The following is a 14397-nucleotide window of genomic DNA, read 5'->3' as shown; positions in this document are numbered from 1 at the left end:
CTATGTTCAAGTTCAATTTGTTTCATAACTGTATTTATTTTGAAGCACTTTTAACTTATTTAAACTTTTTACAGGATGTTGGTGGGGTTTTGATTCATCCCAGTGATTCGAATCTTTTGAATCACCTTCAACAAAAAATATTCGTTCAGTGCTCTTTTTGCAGGTTACACTGACAGTATACAACATGAATATTTTGTGTTATGAACAATTCAATGAACCATTTACTCGATTCGTTAACACCGAGTCGATAAAAAATGTGTCTTTCAACAACACCTCTACTATGGACCTGACCAATGCTTGAATGTGAGCCTTCTTTGTGTCCATTGAAAGGGGCGCAATGGTTGCCAGAGAAATGCTCATTTCGGCCGCACAGAAGTTATTGTGTCCTCGTAAGAAACGTTTATCTCCGTCTACATGTCTTGACGTGACTGTTCAAATAATGGCTGTGGATCTGGGAATCAAACCTGCGCTGTTGTACGACAGTAACGCAGCATCTCCAGAACAGCTTAACCTGTACCTCAGTTCACTGCAGGAGTCTGGAGTTGTAACCAATTCACTACGGATACTGTCCATTGATGACAACACATTCATTTTTAACCCTGCCACTGTTCAGTCCCACCTGGATGAACTGCTCAAAAGCAAAAGTCTCCTTCTGATTGACGTATGCCCCTCAAGAAAGCAACCTGTCTTGGCTGGCTTGGAAAATAGAACTGAGGATATGATCAAAAGTCTTTCAGGAGTCTTCATGAATGAGATGGACTCCTCTGTGATTCTGATGGGAGAGGAGTTGTATAGTGACTGGAACTTGTGTACTCTCTTTGGAATCCTGTTAGGTTATCCAGCCTCCTACTGGTTTGACCAAACTAAGGGATTTGGGAACTGTCTTTGTATGACACCACTGGTGGTGTGCACTGTTTGGATCACATGGCAAATACATGACATAAATCATCGCTGTTGTCTTTATTCATTTAGTGTTCCTGAGGAGCTGTGGTCAGAAGTACAAAGTCATATGCAACAGTGGATGGATCATTTGAGAGAGAGATTTAACAAACAGACAGTTCTGACTGATCTCTGCTTTTCTAGGGATGCCGTCACTTTGCCCTCTGTGACCCTTTGAATAAACCTGATTTTTTTCTTTTTATTATTGTCATTTTGTCAGTTATAATTGTAAATATGTATTTTATCAGAAACATTAAATTCATGTTTTATTCGTTTAATTTATATTTCCATGCACCACATATTTTCCAGTATCATTTCTGTTTCCGTAGATTTCGTGTTGGTGCATTGTGTTGGTAACAATAAAACAAGGCAGTGGATCTCAACATTTCTGACTCCAAAGCCATTTGTTCAAAACAATATATATATATAGTTTTCTATGGAGCTGATTTGTATTTCTGTTTTAATAAAAAAAATAAAATGCATGTTTGACTGAAAGCATCTTGCACTGATATATCTTAAAATATGTCAGTGTCATTGTTTTGTCTCAAGATGCACACCAGTAATGTTTTTTTCTTTTCTTTCTAAGGCACATTTATAAAAGCTACTTAAATACCCTAACTGAACTAAGGCCTAATCCTGGCTCAATCCAAGTCCTGTCTGTGAAACCAGGCCATAGGTTTTTTTTATTTATTTTTATTTTTATTTTTATGGAGGCCTCCCTGGAAGTTTGCTGAGGCCCCCTAGTGGGCTTCAGACCCTTGGTCGAGTACAACTGGATACAGGTACTAAAAACTATCAGTGCTAAATAATATACAGTACACACAGTAATGTATAAAAAAGTAAAATAAATAAATAAATGTCCTTTTCAAATTCCAACTTTATCTGCATACACACAGTATACTATATATACACTATTATACCAAATCTCAACTGCTTGATTGTTTATATCATCATAAATTGTAAACTATATTATTGCACAGCTTTAATCTGTAAAATGTGATGATAGGCATGAAGATATTAAACCTTCACATTATCGTTTTGAAATGTGTTTTGTGAAAAGTGCTATAATACAATTGGTTTGATTTGAAATTTATTGTCAGGCAAAACAAATGATTAACATTTTAAAAACATCCTGATACATTCACTTATATTCATTTATATAATCAAAATATATAAATAATAGTGATTAATATATTTAACAAAACTACCATTATTAAATAAAACCAAAAAGTTGTATCCATATAGCTCATTTAGAATGCCATCATTACCATTAATGTTTCCCACATTGATTCTTGAGGATCTGTAACTTTTCAGAGAGTACATTCTATAAGGGAAATGCAGATGTCCCTATAAACCCACTTTATCATTTAATGTGTGAATATGTTAAATTTAGCAATTTGAGGTAGAGATCTGTTGTATTATGCAAGCAGCCTAGAGCCAAACCAAAACTATGTTCCAGTAATCTTGTGATGAGCTGTGGATGGAGTGTTGAGGTTCAGAAGAGCTTCAAGGAAGAGTCCGTTTCTCAGTTGAGTTGAATGGCAGGCAGCACTTCTCCACAACGGGCACTCACCCTGATGTCAGTGAGATGATCAGCTCTTGTAGGTCCTATATTCACCATCGCTATTGGAAGTTTTCTTTCACTAGCAGCGAGTAGAAAGCGGTACCCAGAAAAAACCTGAAAAAGGAAACCAGATACCTCCACTTTCCCAAAAGTCAAGGAAGAGAAAAGTATTTGCCTTATCTATAGGTCAGGGATACTCATTAACGAGGTCAAACTCTTGTCAAACACACCTGAACCAACTACTTAAGAACGTCTTAATTTGTTTATTTGAAAATTTCAACAAGGTGCACTGGAGTAGGTTTGGAACTAGTAGTGGGGATCATTGTTATTTTAGTATCATTGAGATACTATTATAGTTTTTTATTAACATTTTGAATTAGCTTTCACTTATATAGTTTCCATTTAAATTTGATCTTAAAGTTTTAGTAATTTTGTTGCGTGTTTTTGTCATTTATGCATTTAGCAGATCCAAAGCAACTCGCAAAAGAGGAACAGAATCAACTTGTCAAGCAATTTAGCCAACAATATTTATAATATACAATGTAAAGTTTATTGGACAACTAGATTAAGAAGGAAGCTAGAGAATAGGTAAATGCAAAGACAAGTAAGGATTTTTTTTAGTGTGTGTGTGTTTAAGTGCATTCATTTAAGGGCATGGGGTGGTTCAGTGACCATTTTTGTCATTTTTATTAGTTTTTATTTTATTTTTAATATATTAATATGCCAGTTTATTAGTTTTTACTTAAGTTTTAGTTATTAAATCAAGTTAAATTAAATTGTAAGAAATGTTACCTTTGCAACAAGCAGATTTTTTACAAATATTTTATATTTATAAAAAATGTAGATATTTATATATTTTTTACATTTATTTTATTTGAATTTTTTTTTTATATATAGTTTTAGTTTACTATTATAATCCTGGGGGTTTCACTCTAGTGAGTAGGAATGAGTAACCCTGTTCTAGGTGCATAGTAAATGTTTTTGATATTGATGAAACATTACTCACCTGAAGAGAAGATCCAGCCACAAGCACTGCATCAGACTCAGCCAGCTTATTATACACAAAGTGAACTGTAGTCCGGTTCACTACATCACCAAAGAAGGTCACCTCAGGTTTGAGTACACCGCCACAGGCATCACATGCAGGTACTCTGAAGTTCAACACCTGCTCATCCTCCAGGAAAACATCTCCATCTGGGGCCACAGCACCTGCACTTGCTTCCCAGCCAGGGTTCAGAGCCACAAAACGCTTCTGAAGCTCGGCACGTGGAGTCAGTTGGCCGCAGTCCAAACATACAACCCTAGGCGAAACATAAATTTGCAAGAACATATAGCTTTTTTCCTCATAAACTCTACATCCCTTTTAACACTGTAATCAATGATCATTAAAGTCACCATGAAATCAAATTATTATAATTTTTTTTTAAAGGTTTCAGGATCAACCTGTCACTCACATGAGATCGCAGCAATAGAAAACGACAACAATTCAATCAATTCCTGATGGAAAAAATCAAGTCATATTTTCTTGTTTGAAAAGCCGTTTCACTCGGAAATGTGTCACAATAGACTATTGCAACTTCTGTTTCATGCTGACTTTAAGCGTGTGCTGTGCTGTGATCGATTTGACTACACTGACACTATCGGATATCAAAAAAACTTGAACTAAATTGAGCTGGATGATAACACCATTGTTTTTTGTAGAGATGCTTTACAGCTGAAATTTTATTGGTTTCATAATTGATGAATTTTTAAAGATGAAGCTCTTTATTTTATTTTATGAATTAATTGTATTTAATTAATTTTTCCCGGTCCTCACAGACATTCACTCATACAAAATAAAGTTATACATAATAACCGAAAAAGGTGTAGGCTGAAGCCACTTTCATGGTTTACATCAATATCTCACTAATTGACAATTATTTATTTCTATTCACAACTTCAAATCTTCCATTTCTCCTCTCACTCAAGGTGTTCCTCAGGGTTCCGTTCTTGGTCCAATACTATTCAACATATACAACATCACATTATGCCTGTATTACCTTCAGCCTGTGAAAGGTGCTTTATAAATAAAACATTATCAATATATTTATTGAGCTGAATAATATTTTATTTTATAGCTGCTTTACAGCAGAATTTGAATTACCGGGCAGTCTAATATTTGATGAAGTTTGCATCACTGATTCTGTTATTTTCTTATTTATTACTGTGAAGCTGCTTTGAAGCAATCGGCATTGTATAAATCGTTAGAGAAATAAAGGTGACTTGACTGTTTGTGTGTAGACATTTGTGTAGATCTAGTTACCTGTGTGTAGATCCATGAAGTTCGGTAAGTCTCTGTTGTCCAGCCTTTAAGTGTAAAGCATCTACATTCTGAGTGACAAGCCAGTGCAATTTTCCCTTTTCCTCCCAGTCTCGTAATGCTAAATGTGCTGAATTAGGCTGGTGTGAAGAGAACTGCGGCCACCCCATGTAGTTCCGTGCCCAGTATCGCTGCCTCGATTTTGCACTGCGCACAAACTCTGAGTGCTGCATAGGCCGCCTGTTAGTCCGTGCATACAGTCCCACACCCTCTGATCTATAGTCTGGAATTCCAGATTCAGTGGACAGTCCGGCACCGCTAATTACAAACAGCCGCGAAGCCTGTGACACAAAGGCCTGGAGTTGTTCCAAAGCACTGGAGTCAATTGAGCCACTGGCAGGAACAAATCGTTGTACACTAGCTTGTATTGTAGAAGCACATCTTCCCACTGCCACATGTGGAGGCAGGGATCTCCATGGGAACAGCATCTACAGACCTGTTCATACAACCACAGATAAAAACAAAACTCTTTATCAACAACACAATATTCTGCACAATAGTTTGTCAACCATTCAATCAATTTTACCATTAAATGTTATGGTCTGAAATATAGAATACTAATTAAATTGTGCATAATTAATGAATACATTTTAATATGCTTTAAAAATTACATATAATTGAAAAAGAATAATTTATGCATGCTTCCATTACTGGAGCAAAGATCAGTCTGTAAATTAACAGTAGCCTAATAGTTGACTATGAAACTTAAAGTGCACGACCTTAAAAGTGTATGGAATTAATTCATAATTATTACATTACTTAACATATTGTCCATTACATTCAATGGTTTTCGACTATAAAGTCAATTATTACGTTATTAACGTAACGATTAAAATAACCAAATCAGTTAAATCAGAGTTTTGTTACGTCTTAATGCTGTTTGTTTTAAGTAAAACTTGAAAAAGTTGGTGGAATGTATGTGACCAACTCGTATAACACAACGTTACTTGATTTAAATGTCAAGTAAGCTAGGACAATAATAAACATGGAATGACATTATGCCACGTGCGAATCTATATTTTTGACACATATTTCAGATGTACAACTAATTTAATTTAATAACGTACCTGTATTAATAAAATCCTCAGCACCAAAAGTCTTCTATTTCGTAAACATTAGTACAGTAGCTGCAGCGGTCGTCAAAAAAGAACTTCCGTGTTGTTACACAAGTGCATGATGGTAAATGTGGTTTAGTGAACGTCCTCGCTTTTTGGCACGCTGAAATATCTCCATCGGTGTTCTTTGATGAAATTGATAAACTCTAGTATTGCACTCACAGATATAAAATATATCTTCAAAGAGTATTTTATTGTATGTCAGGAATGATACAAAATAAATCATATATGACCCATGCTTCTTTTTAACATTGTGATAAATGCCATTTCATCTTGTTTAGAATATGCTGCACACATCTTGATTGCAGAACTGTAAGATTTCTGTAAAAAAAATTAAAGTGCAATTAAAATATCCATGAATAATTATTGAAATAAGAGACATTTTACCTGTGCAGTTTTATAAAATCAAACTCTTTTAAAAATCCAGTGATTGTAATATTATAAATGCAAACAAATAATTGGTATGCAATGGATAAAATAATAATGTTTTTTTTCTTACTTGAGTGAGTGCAGTTAAAGATGCTTTCAGCCTGTGAATAGAACTCGTCTCCCAGAATGGTGCGATAGTCCACGTGACTTGTGTGAACGAGGCACTTTGTGGCATCTTTAAAGAGCAGGTCACTCTCTCCATACTGCTGAGACTCAAACAGGTGGAACCCAGTATCTGGACGAGCTGCTATGGTTTCCTATAGCGCAAAAACACATCAGTATTCGGATTCTAAAAGACTCCCAAATCAGTCAGATGATTATAATTTCAGTGTGCAGACCTGTGACTTCATTAAGAGGTCATAAATGCGAGCTGTAAGAACAGGACGTGTCATAACAATACTTGGAGGGACTGCCCCTAAGTTACAGGTCTTCCATTCTGTCAGAGGAGCCCGACTGCCATCGCTGCAAAGCAGCTCAAAGTCCAAAGGGAGCCAACCCTCAGCCCAGCCACTGGTGTTTAGATCTGTCCATCAAACATATCACACATTATTATCAATGAGATTTATCCTGATGACATTTCTCATTGTGTACATCTTACGTTCAATGTTGCTCTCCAGATTGTGGTGTTCCATAAAGGCTACATCTCCAAAACTCTTCCCACTGGAGTCTCCAACCAAGCATCTGGAGTAAAATACATTTTGAAGCCTGCAAATCTGTATGGTTGCACTATAATACACTAGCAATGGGTGATCAGACATATTTTCCTGTACACGATTTTATTGGAACTGTTCCTCACCTTAATGCACCCATATTGCCATAGTAACGCTCATTATGGTTGTCAGCACACCGTTTGGTGGCAGCTTCTTCAGTCCCACCCATACACACCTTACACAGATTGCCTTGACCTCCTGGCAAACAACCTTTCCAAAACACCTCAGCATACACTGAAAACAGAGAGTAACATTAAATAGGACCTATTACGCTTTTAGTGTGTAATGTTGCTATTTGAGCACAAAGTCCACTCCGAAGGGAGTTATCCTCTGTATCAGTGAGGACTGTTTCTGAACTCCCTGAAATGACTAGATTGTAGTCTTGAGATTTCTTCTGGGAAAGTACACACCACAATATTCCTAATTTAAATAATTCCTGCTCAGGGCACCGATCCAGCTGGCCAATTACTGTGTTGCAAATATTGCTCTTTCATAAAGAGGTGCTTCATAGAGACAGGAACTAAACAGAGCGTTACTGAAAGTCTGGGAAGAGAAGTGCTGCAACAATATAAAACATGTAGAAAATAATAAATGTGTTTTTTGTACATTCAAGTACAAGACCCTAAAAATCTAAAGACTTTGTAAAAGGGCATAATATGTCCTCTTTAAATATAAGTAACTAAAATATTATATTTGAACAGTTTGATAAAGATACCATGCAAAAGAAAGGAAAATGTAGTACCATTATTCGGCTCACATGGGGCGCTGCTGCTGTGCTCTGTGCTAAGCATGTGTCTTACAGGTAAAACCCAGCCAGCAGGGCTGTACATGTGACCGTGGCAAGAGCGTCTACCGCCCAGGCTTCCAAAATATAAACTCCGGCTTGTCCGACGAACAACTGCCACACCATACACTGATGGTAATTCTGAAGAGACAAATATATGTTGTAAAGATAGGGATGTATCATTTATGTTAAGCTTGTTTTATTTCTTATTACCATCACTTTCAAAATGGCCACCTGCTCCTTCAGGAAACTCACATTTCTCTCCTAAATTTCAAATGAACCAACAAAGAGAAAAACAAATCAGGGTGCGATGAACTTGAAGACATGAGTGAGTATGACTCTGGATGTTTTACATACCATAATATTCAGTCACCACAGGGACAAGGCCACATTTCCCAGCTATGAAAGCATGAGTGGCATCCAGAGAAACAGCATCCACCTCATCCCTCTGTGAAAATGAACAAATTATTCTGTTTTAGCACTAATACTGAGACAATCGCCAATGTTGGTATAGATATCGAACACTAAGACTATTTATAAAAAAAATCTTTAATTGAATTAAATGTGAAATAAAATAAAATATAAATAATAGATGAAAAACTTATGAAATTAGGAAATGTTGCCTTGGCAAATAGCTGAAATAAAATATGTTTGAGTAGAAGTACTAAAATAACTAAAACTGGGGGATGAAAATGAAATGAAATGAAATGAAAATGAAAATGAAAATGAAATGAAATGAAATGAAATGAAATGAAATGAAATGAAATGAAAATGAAATTGAATGTTGAAATTCAAAATATATACTATCATAATAATACTAGTAAAATAACACTGAAAATCACTTACAGAACCAAATTTACAAATATCTGCAAATGAGGGGTAAACTCAGAAAATGTACAGGCCATAAATATTTTTGGTGATGAAACTGTATTCTGCAATATTTTGTATCTAAAATAAATGAATATAAATAAAATGATGTTTGTTATAGATATTTGTTTAAACATAAATCACAACTGCTGAAAAATTGTCTTACTAGACCTTGATCTTCTCAATGCAGTCACTCATAGATGAGGCTTTTACACACACCAGAGGATCGGATTTTATGTTAAGAGCCCACTGCTCGCATTTCTTCTGCTCAGCATGACTTATACAGCACCACCTCACCACACTGTCCTCCAGCGAGCTACCTAACCACACACACGCACAAATTAAATTCTAAGCTTATCATTTCCAAGATTATATGGTACAGAGGGGAAGCAATCTTTCACCTTCATGTCCAAGGCCCTTGAGCAAGGCCACATAGTCCAGTCCAAGAACCTGGCTCATATCCATGTCTTCCATCAGAACTAATAATTTCTCAGTCACATCTTTGAAGAGAAGGTCACTCCAACCATAGGTTGCTGATTCAAACAGCTGGAAGCGCTGACGCTCCCTTCCCCTCCAACCAAACGACATCTTCAAAAGAAAACAAAGAAGCAAAGATTTTTCTCTCGCACAAGATACTGAAATCCTATCAGCCAAGATAATAATAACATTATTAAGGAACATCGCCAGGAACCTGAGGTCAACTTGACACCGGCAGGACCAATAATCTGTTAAAGGGATAGTTCACCCAAAAATGAACTCACTGGGACAATCATTTAAGTATCTTCTTTTATATTGCATACATATTTGGAATGACATGAGGATGAGTAAATGATAACAGAATTTTAATTTTGTACCCATTATCAGTTTTTCCATGTACTACAAGACTCTGAGTTTGTAATTACTGAAATAACTTACCATTATGTGTCCTGCATACATTACACTTTGCATCTCTTTCCCAGGGGTGTCCAATCCTGCTCCTGGAGGGCCACTGTCCTGCAAAGTTTAGCTCCAACCCCAATTAAACACACCTGAACCAACTAATCAAGGTCTTAACAGGCATACTTGAAACTTCCAGCAAGTTGGAGCTAAACTCTGCAGGACAGTGGCCCTCCAGGACCGAGTCTGGACACCCTCTTTGCTCAGCAAATAAATAAAACGAGATTGAGACATTTCTGGTTTGTTATTAAAACTTTACAGTACAGGTTGGTCGGATCAGACAATTTTTATGTGTCAGTTTTAGCTTTCAACACAAAGCATACCTGGGCAGCGACCAAGAACTTCCGGGCAATTTTACGCGTGTTCATTCTTGTGACCACACCCGCTCCAGGGCCTCGTCCAAGGTTACACCTTTTAAAACTGCTGAGCGGAGCATGAGTACCATCTGTACACAGCAGTCTGAACTCATCTTTCTCACTTTCTGTTGAGTAAAGTGATCAAATAGAAACAAGAAAGAGAGGTCTTCATCATATAGGATTTAATCACTAGTGTACCCATATAAACAAATGTTACACCATGAATGTACAATTTGTTAAAATAAAAAGTTGTGTAAGAGTTCATTGTGTTAACCATCTATGCTGTCCAGAGCTGTGTGATCCACAAAGGCAACATCTCCTGCCCGTGACTGCAAACATCTGAAAGAAAAACAGTTGGACTGTAAGATCCTAAAGGTAACTTGGCAGTGACTCACTGATACAGACGTAAATAGGATTATTTTAACCTGAGTGCTCCTTGGTTGTGGTAGAATGGTTCACCGTGAGATGTCTCACAATGGAAATTTTTCTGACGAATGTATGACCTTTGACCTTGGCACAAGGAACAAAGGCTGGCTGCCATTGTAGTTGCTCCAGGCACACAGCTGGCATTGAAGAAAGCGCTAACCGCTGACAAAACAGTCAAAATATGAGCATTGGGAACTCGACACAATCATACATATTTTTGCAGACTTTGTTTGGTTTGAGAGAACATGACGGAATACTCCCTAGGTTATGACCAAATTACAGAGTGACTGGAAATATACCAATAACAACAACAAATCTGGGAAATCACTTAAAACTTAATCCATTTAATCAGAATTTTCTGGATTGATCCTTTAGAGACTGTTATATAAGGTGTTGTTTAGTGTTATTTATATTCTAACATATTAGATTTTGATGTTTTAGGTTTTCATGTAATATTTATACTCACCGGCCACTTTATTAAGTACACTTTTTCAACTGCCCATTAATGCAAATATCCAATCAGCCAATCACAAGGCAGCAACTCAATGCATGTAGACATGGTCAAGATGATTGAAGTTCAAACTGGGCATCAGAATGGGAAAGAAAGGTGATTTAAGTAACTTTGGGGCGTCGTGGGCTAATGGTTAGAGAGTCAGACTTGTTGGGGTCAGACTAACCCCAATGTTGTGGGTTTGATTCTCAATACCAGCAAGAAGCGACTGAGGTGCCCTTGAGCAAGGCACCTAACCCCCAATCACTCCCTCTGCGCCACAGCAAAAATGGCTGCCCACTACTGCACTAACTTGGATAGATTAAATGCTGAGGACAAATTCTGAGTATGGGTTATCATACTTGGCCTTTACATGTCACTTCCACTTCAACGTGGCATGGTTGTTAGTGCCAGATGAGCTGGTTTAAGTATTTCAGAAACTGATAATCTAAGATTTTCACACACAACTATCTCTAGGGTTTATAGAGAACGGTCCGAGAGAAAGAGATAATGTACAGTGAGCGGCAGTTCTGTGGGTGAAAATGCCTTGATGGTGTCAAAGGTCAGAGGAAAACCAGACTGGTTTGAACTAGAAAGGCAACAGTAACTCAAACAACCACTCGTTACAACTGAGGTCTGCAGAAGAGCATCCCTAAACACACAACACGTCGAACCTTGATGTAGTTGGGCTACAGCAGCAGAAGACCACACCGGGTGCCACTCCTGTCAGCCAAGAACTACAGTTTGCACAGGATCACCAAAATTGGACAACAGAAGACTGGAAAAACGTTGCCTGGTTTGAGTGAGATTCTCATTTCTGCGGCAACATTCAAATGGTAGGCTCAGAATTAGGAGTAAACAACATCAAAGCATGGATCCATTCTGTCTTGTATCAAAGGTTCAGGTTGGTGCTGGAGGTGTAATGGTGTGGGGGATATTTTCTTAGTTCCGACTGAGCATTGTTCATATGTCACAGCCTACCTGAGTATTGTTGCTGACCATGTCCGTCCCTTTATGACCACAGCATACCCATCTTCTGATGGCTACTTCCAGCAGGACAAAGTGCCATGTCACAAATTTGGCCTCCAAATGGCCTTTACTCAAATGGCCTCCACAGTCACTAGATCTCAATCCAATGTGTGTGTTTTCAGAACCTTGTTGATTCTATGCCACAAAGAATTAAGACAGTTCTGAAGGCAAAAGGGGGTCCAACCCAGTACTAGCAAGGTGTCCCTATAAAGTGGCTGGTGAGTGTATATATTATTTTATTTTATTTCGATTAACAATAATTAATTATTTTAATTAATGAAATATTTTGTAATAGTTTTAAATTTAGTCAACAATAACACTGCTTATATACAACTTATGATTTGCGGTTGTCTTACCCTGACTGAGGGGCTCATCCTCTCCCCAGGGCAGGAGGTTTCGAGAAAGGAGATGTCCCAAAGGGAGACTCCAACCTGCAGTCCAGCGAGCTCCACTATGACAGCTCCTACTGCCCTTCAAAGAGCGCAAATTAAAAGAACTATTGTTCCTCACCACCGCAACTGCAAGAATACAGCCACCTAGGAGATTGAGGAGACAAAGTGGAAAAGGAAGATGCTTGCATGTTAGTGCTAGCAGAGTGTGATGCCTATGAAACTACATTAGGATTTTGTATACCATCTCTGTAGATTTCCTTTGCGACTACTGTGAGACCAAACTGTTTTACTGCAGAGTACACCTCTCCAGCATCCAGAGTCACTAGGTCAGCTTTATTATCCTGATAAAAGATAGTGGCAGAATGTAAACCATCTACTTTTATGTCTCAGGGGTTGATTTAAAAAAAATATAGAGAGAGATTTGAGCTTATGCATTATCATACGTCACCCACTCGTATCTTATTAATGCAGTCAGCAGTCCCATAAGCTTTCACACACGAGAGACGTGCGAAGGCTGTGACCGCTGCAGGTGGAAGGACAGCAACCAGTGCTTTAGCCAGCTCTGCACACTTTCTCTGCTCCGGCTCTGATACTGTACACCAGCGCATCTTCTTACCTGAATGCAGGTATACACTTACAGAACATTTCATTTCAAGATGGAAACCATTTTAGGATTTTAAAGACCAAAGAATGCAGCAAAAGGAGCTGCTAACATTAAAAGGTGTTGCAGTTAAATTAATGAGTGGCATATTTTTCAATATTCTGGTGAGGGGAGACTTTTGTTGTTGTTGCATAGCCTACTGCAAATAGATTAGCTTTCACAGGGTTTTCAATTAACGCTTCAGTAACCACAAAGTTGCTTTTACTGAGATGATTAGGCCTACTAAAGCAACTTTCCATCATGATTAGTATTAGAATTCATATTTCCAAATACATAGATTGTGAGAGATTCACAGAAATTAAACATTCACAAAAAGAATATAGAAAAAAATTAAAATGAGATCATGACAAGCCATCATGTTAGGAGTTTCACAAAAATTCATAAATACAATGACATTTGCAATTTATTTGTGGCTCATAATCTATTTATTTGGAAATATTAAACTTTTGTTAAACAATATTAAATCATGTCATTACTTAGGCTTAAATAACTTAAAACAAATTCTTGATTGACACAATAATGTCGGTACCTTTAATAACGCATTCTCCTAAGTTTATAGTGATATACTTATTAGTATACTGTTAATTGGGAGCAACATTTTGCAACCACTTATTGCTACTGAAAGTTCTGGCAGAGCAGCAGGCATTTCTGTTTACTCCCTAATCCTGAAATACGTTCAAAACTCTGAGAATTTTTTTTATAATTATTTTGCTGCTTTTCTTAATTTTGGCAAGCTCGCACTTACCCCAGCTGGTGATGGTGCACAGCAGTAGAATGACAATAACTCCCACTCGCTTCATCATAGTATCAGAAATCTCTTCTAGGAAAAATAAATCACAGTAACTGTCTAACGTTACATCGAGTCCTGTACAGAAGTTTCAGCTGAACGGGCATTTCGCCTAGAGAAGATCCAACTTAGGCTAATTGTTTTGCGCGAGTCTGAAAAAATACGTATTGGGCAAGCGGGTGTTTCCAAAGCGAATAGTTCTTATAATAAATGTGCACATATGGAAAATATTACTGGAACTCTTGTGTCACGTGGAACATTCTCGTCCAGGCAGGCATATTTTCTTGCCTGGCGTTTTATGGCATTTCCAGAAAGCGCATTTTGTTTGGCATTGTGTTAAGCTATTAATGGTATTAAATGCTACTGGACTTACATTGAAGCAGCAACGGAGTCCAGGTAGCTTACGTCCAAATGAAGATTCCAAGATAGGATCCAACCAAACTAACAAAAGTTTGTTGCAAGAACGTTTTGCTAACTTTATTAAGTTATCAAAACGTCATTTCTGATCGTTCTACTGTTCTCTAAACGTTCAAAATGTATTTTTTAAAGCGTT

The 14397-nt window shown here is 37.3% G+C and overlaps 3 protein-coding genes across 3 annotated transcripts; 1 reads left to right on the top strand and 2 right to left on the bottom strand.

Moving 5' to 3' along the window:
* The first annotated feature begins 4 nt into the window (after window positions 1–4).
* On the top strand, window positions 5–1322 carry cUnh1orf74 (chromosome Un C1orf74 homolog). Its single transcript, XM_082137194.1, has one exon. The coding sequence runs from the start codon at window positions 338–340 to the stop codon at window positions 1115–1117; it is 780 nt and encodes a 259-aa protein (XP_081993320.1). The 5' UTR covers window positions 5–337; the 3' UTR covers window positions 1118–1322.
* A 104-nt stretch (window positions 1323–1426) lies between these two features.
* Window positions 1427–6081, bottom strand: sirt4 (sirtuin 4). Its single transcript, XM_082137188.1, has 4 exons — window positions 5930–6081; window positions 4806–5298; window positions 3510–3804; window positions 1427–2617 (listed from the first exon to the last, which is right to left on the bottom strand). Exons 2-4 carry the CDS (start codon window positions 5288–5290, stop codon window positions 2465–2467), a joined length of 933 nt encoding a protein of 310 aa, XP_081993314.1. The 5' UTR covers window positions 5291–5298; window positions 5930–6081; the 3' UTR covers window positions 1427–2464.
* Window positions 6082–6151: 70 nt separating this feature from the next.
* On the bottom strand, window positions 6152–14371 carry sxph (saxiphilin). The gene is made up of 17 exons (XM_082137135.1): window positions 13803–14371; window positions 12849–13012; window positions 12638–12737; window positions 12361–12540; window positions 10485–10647; window positions 10334–10398; window positions 10027–10184; window positions 9169–9355; window positions 8939–9087; window positions 8258–8348; window positions 8114–8164; window positions 7859–8041; window positions 7203–7350; window positions 7005–7087; window positions 6745–6929; window positions 6477–6663; window positions 6152–6298 (listed from the first exon to the last, which is right to left on the bottom strand). The coding sequence occupies exons 1-17, from the start codon at window positions 13858–13860 to the stop codon at window positions 6255–6257; spliced, it is 2196 nt and encodes a 731-aa protein (XP_081993261.1). The 5' UTR covers window positions 13861–14371; the 3' UTR covers window positions 6152–6254.
* Between the last annotated feature and the right edge of the window lie 26 nt (window positions 14372–14397).

The sequence above is a fragment of the Leuciscus leuciscus genome (assembly GCF_965113295.1).
Source record: "Leuciscus leuciscus genome assembly, chromosome: 14".
In the NCBI taxonomy this organism is placed as follows: domain Eukaryota; kingdom Metazoa; phylum Chordata; class Actinopteri; order Cypriniformes; family Leuciscidae; genus Leuciscus; species Leuciscus leuciscus.
This window is presented reverse-complemented; position numbering and strand designations above follow the sequence as displayed.

Bases quoted from the DNA above. Each gene is read 5' to 3' on its own strand.
- cUnh1orf74 (XM_082137194.1), top strand. From the start codon at position 338: ATGGTTGCCAGAGAAATGCTCATTTCGGCCGCACAGAAGTTATTGTGT.
- sirt4 (XM_082137188.1), bottom strand. From the start codon at position 5,290: ATGCTGTTCCCATGGAGATCCCTGCCTCCACATGTGGCAGTGGGAAGA. The intron at 3,805-4,805 runs GTAACTAGATCT...TGTTTCGCCTAG, and splicing joins CTTCATGGATCTACACACAG to GGTTGTATGTTTGGACTGCG. The intron at 2,618-3,509 runs GTGAGTAATGTT...TTCCTTTTTCAG, and splicing joins TGGCTGGATCTTCTCTTCAG to GTTTTTTCTGGGTACCGCTT.
- sxph (XM_082137135.1), bottom strand. From the start codon at position 13,860: ATGATGAAGCGAGTGGGAGTTATTGTCATTCTACTGCTGTGCACCATC. The intron at 10,185-10,333 runs GTTAACACAATG...TTTACTCAACAG, and splicing joins AGCTCTGGACAGCATAGATG to AAAGTGAGAAAGATGAGTTC. The intron at 8,165-8,257 runs GTATGTAAAACA...TTTGAAATTTAG, and splicing joins TGTGGTGACTGAATATTATG to GAGAGAAATGTGAGTTTCCT.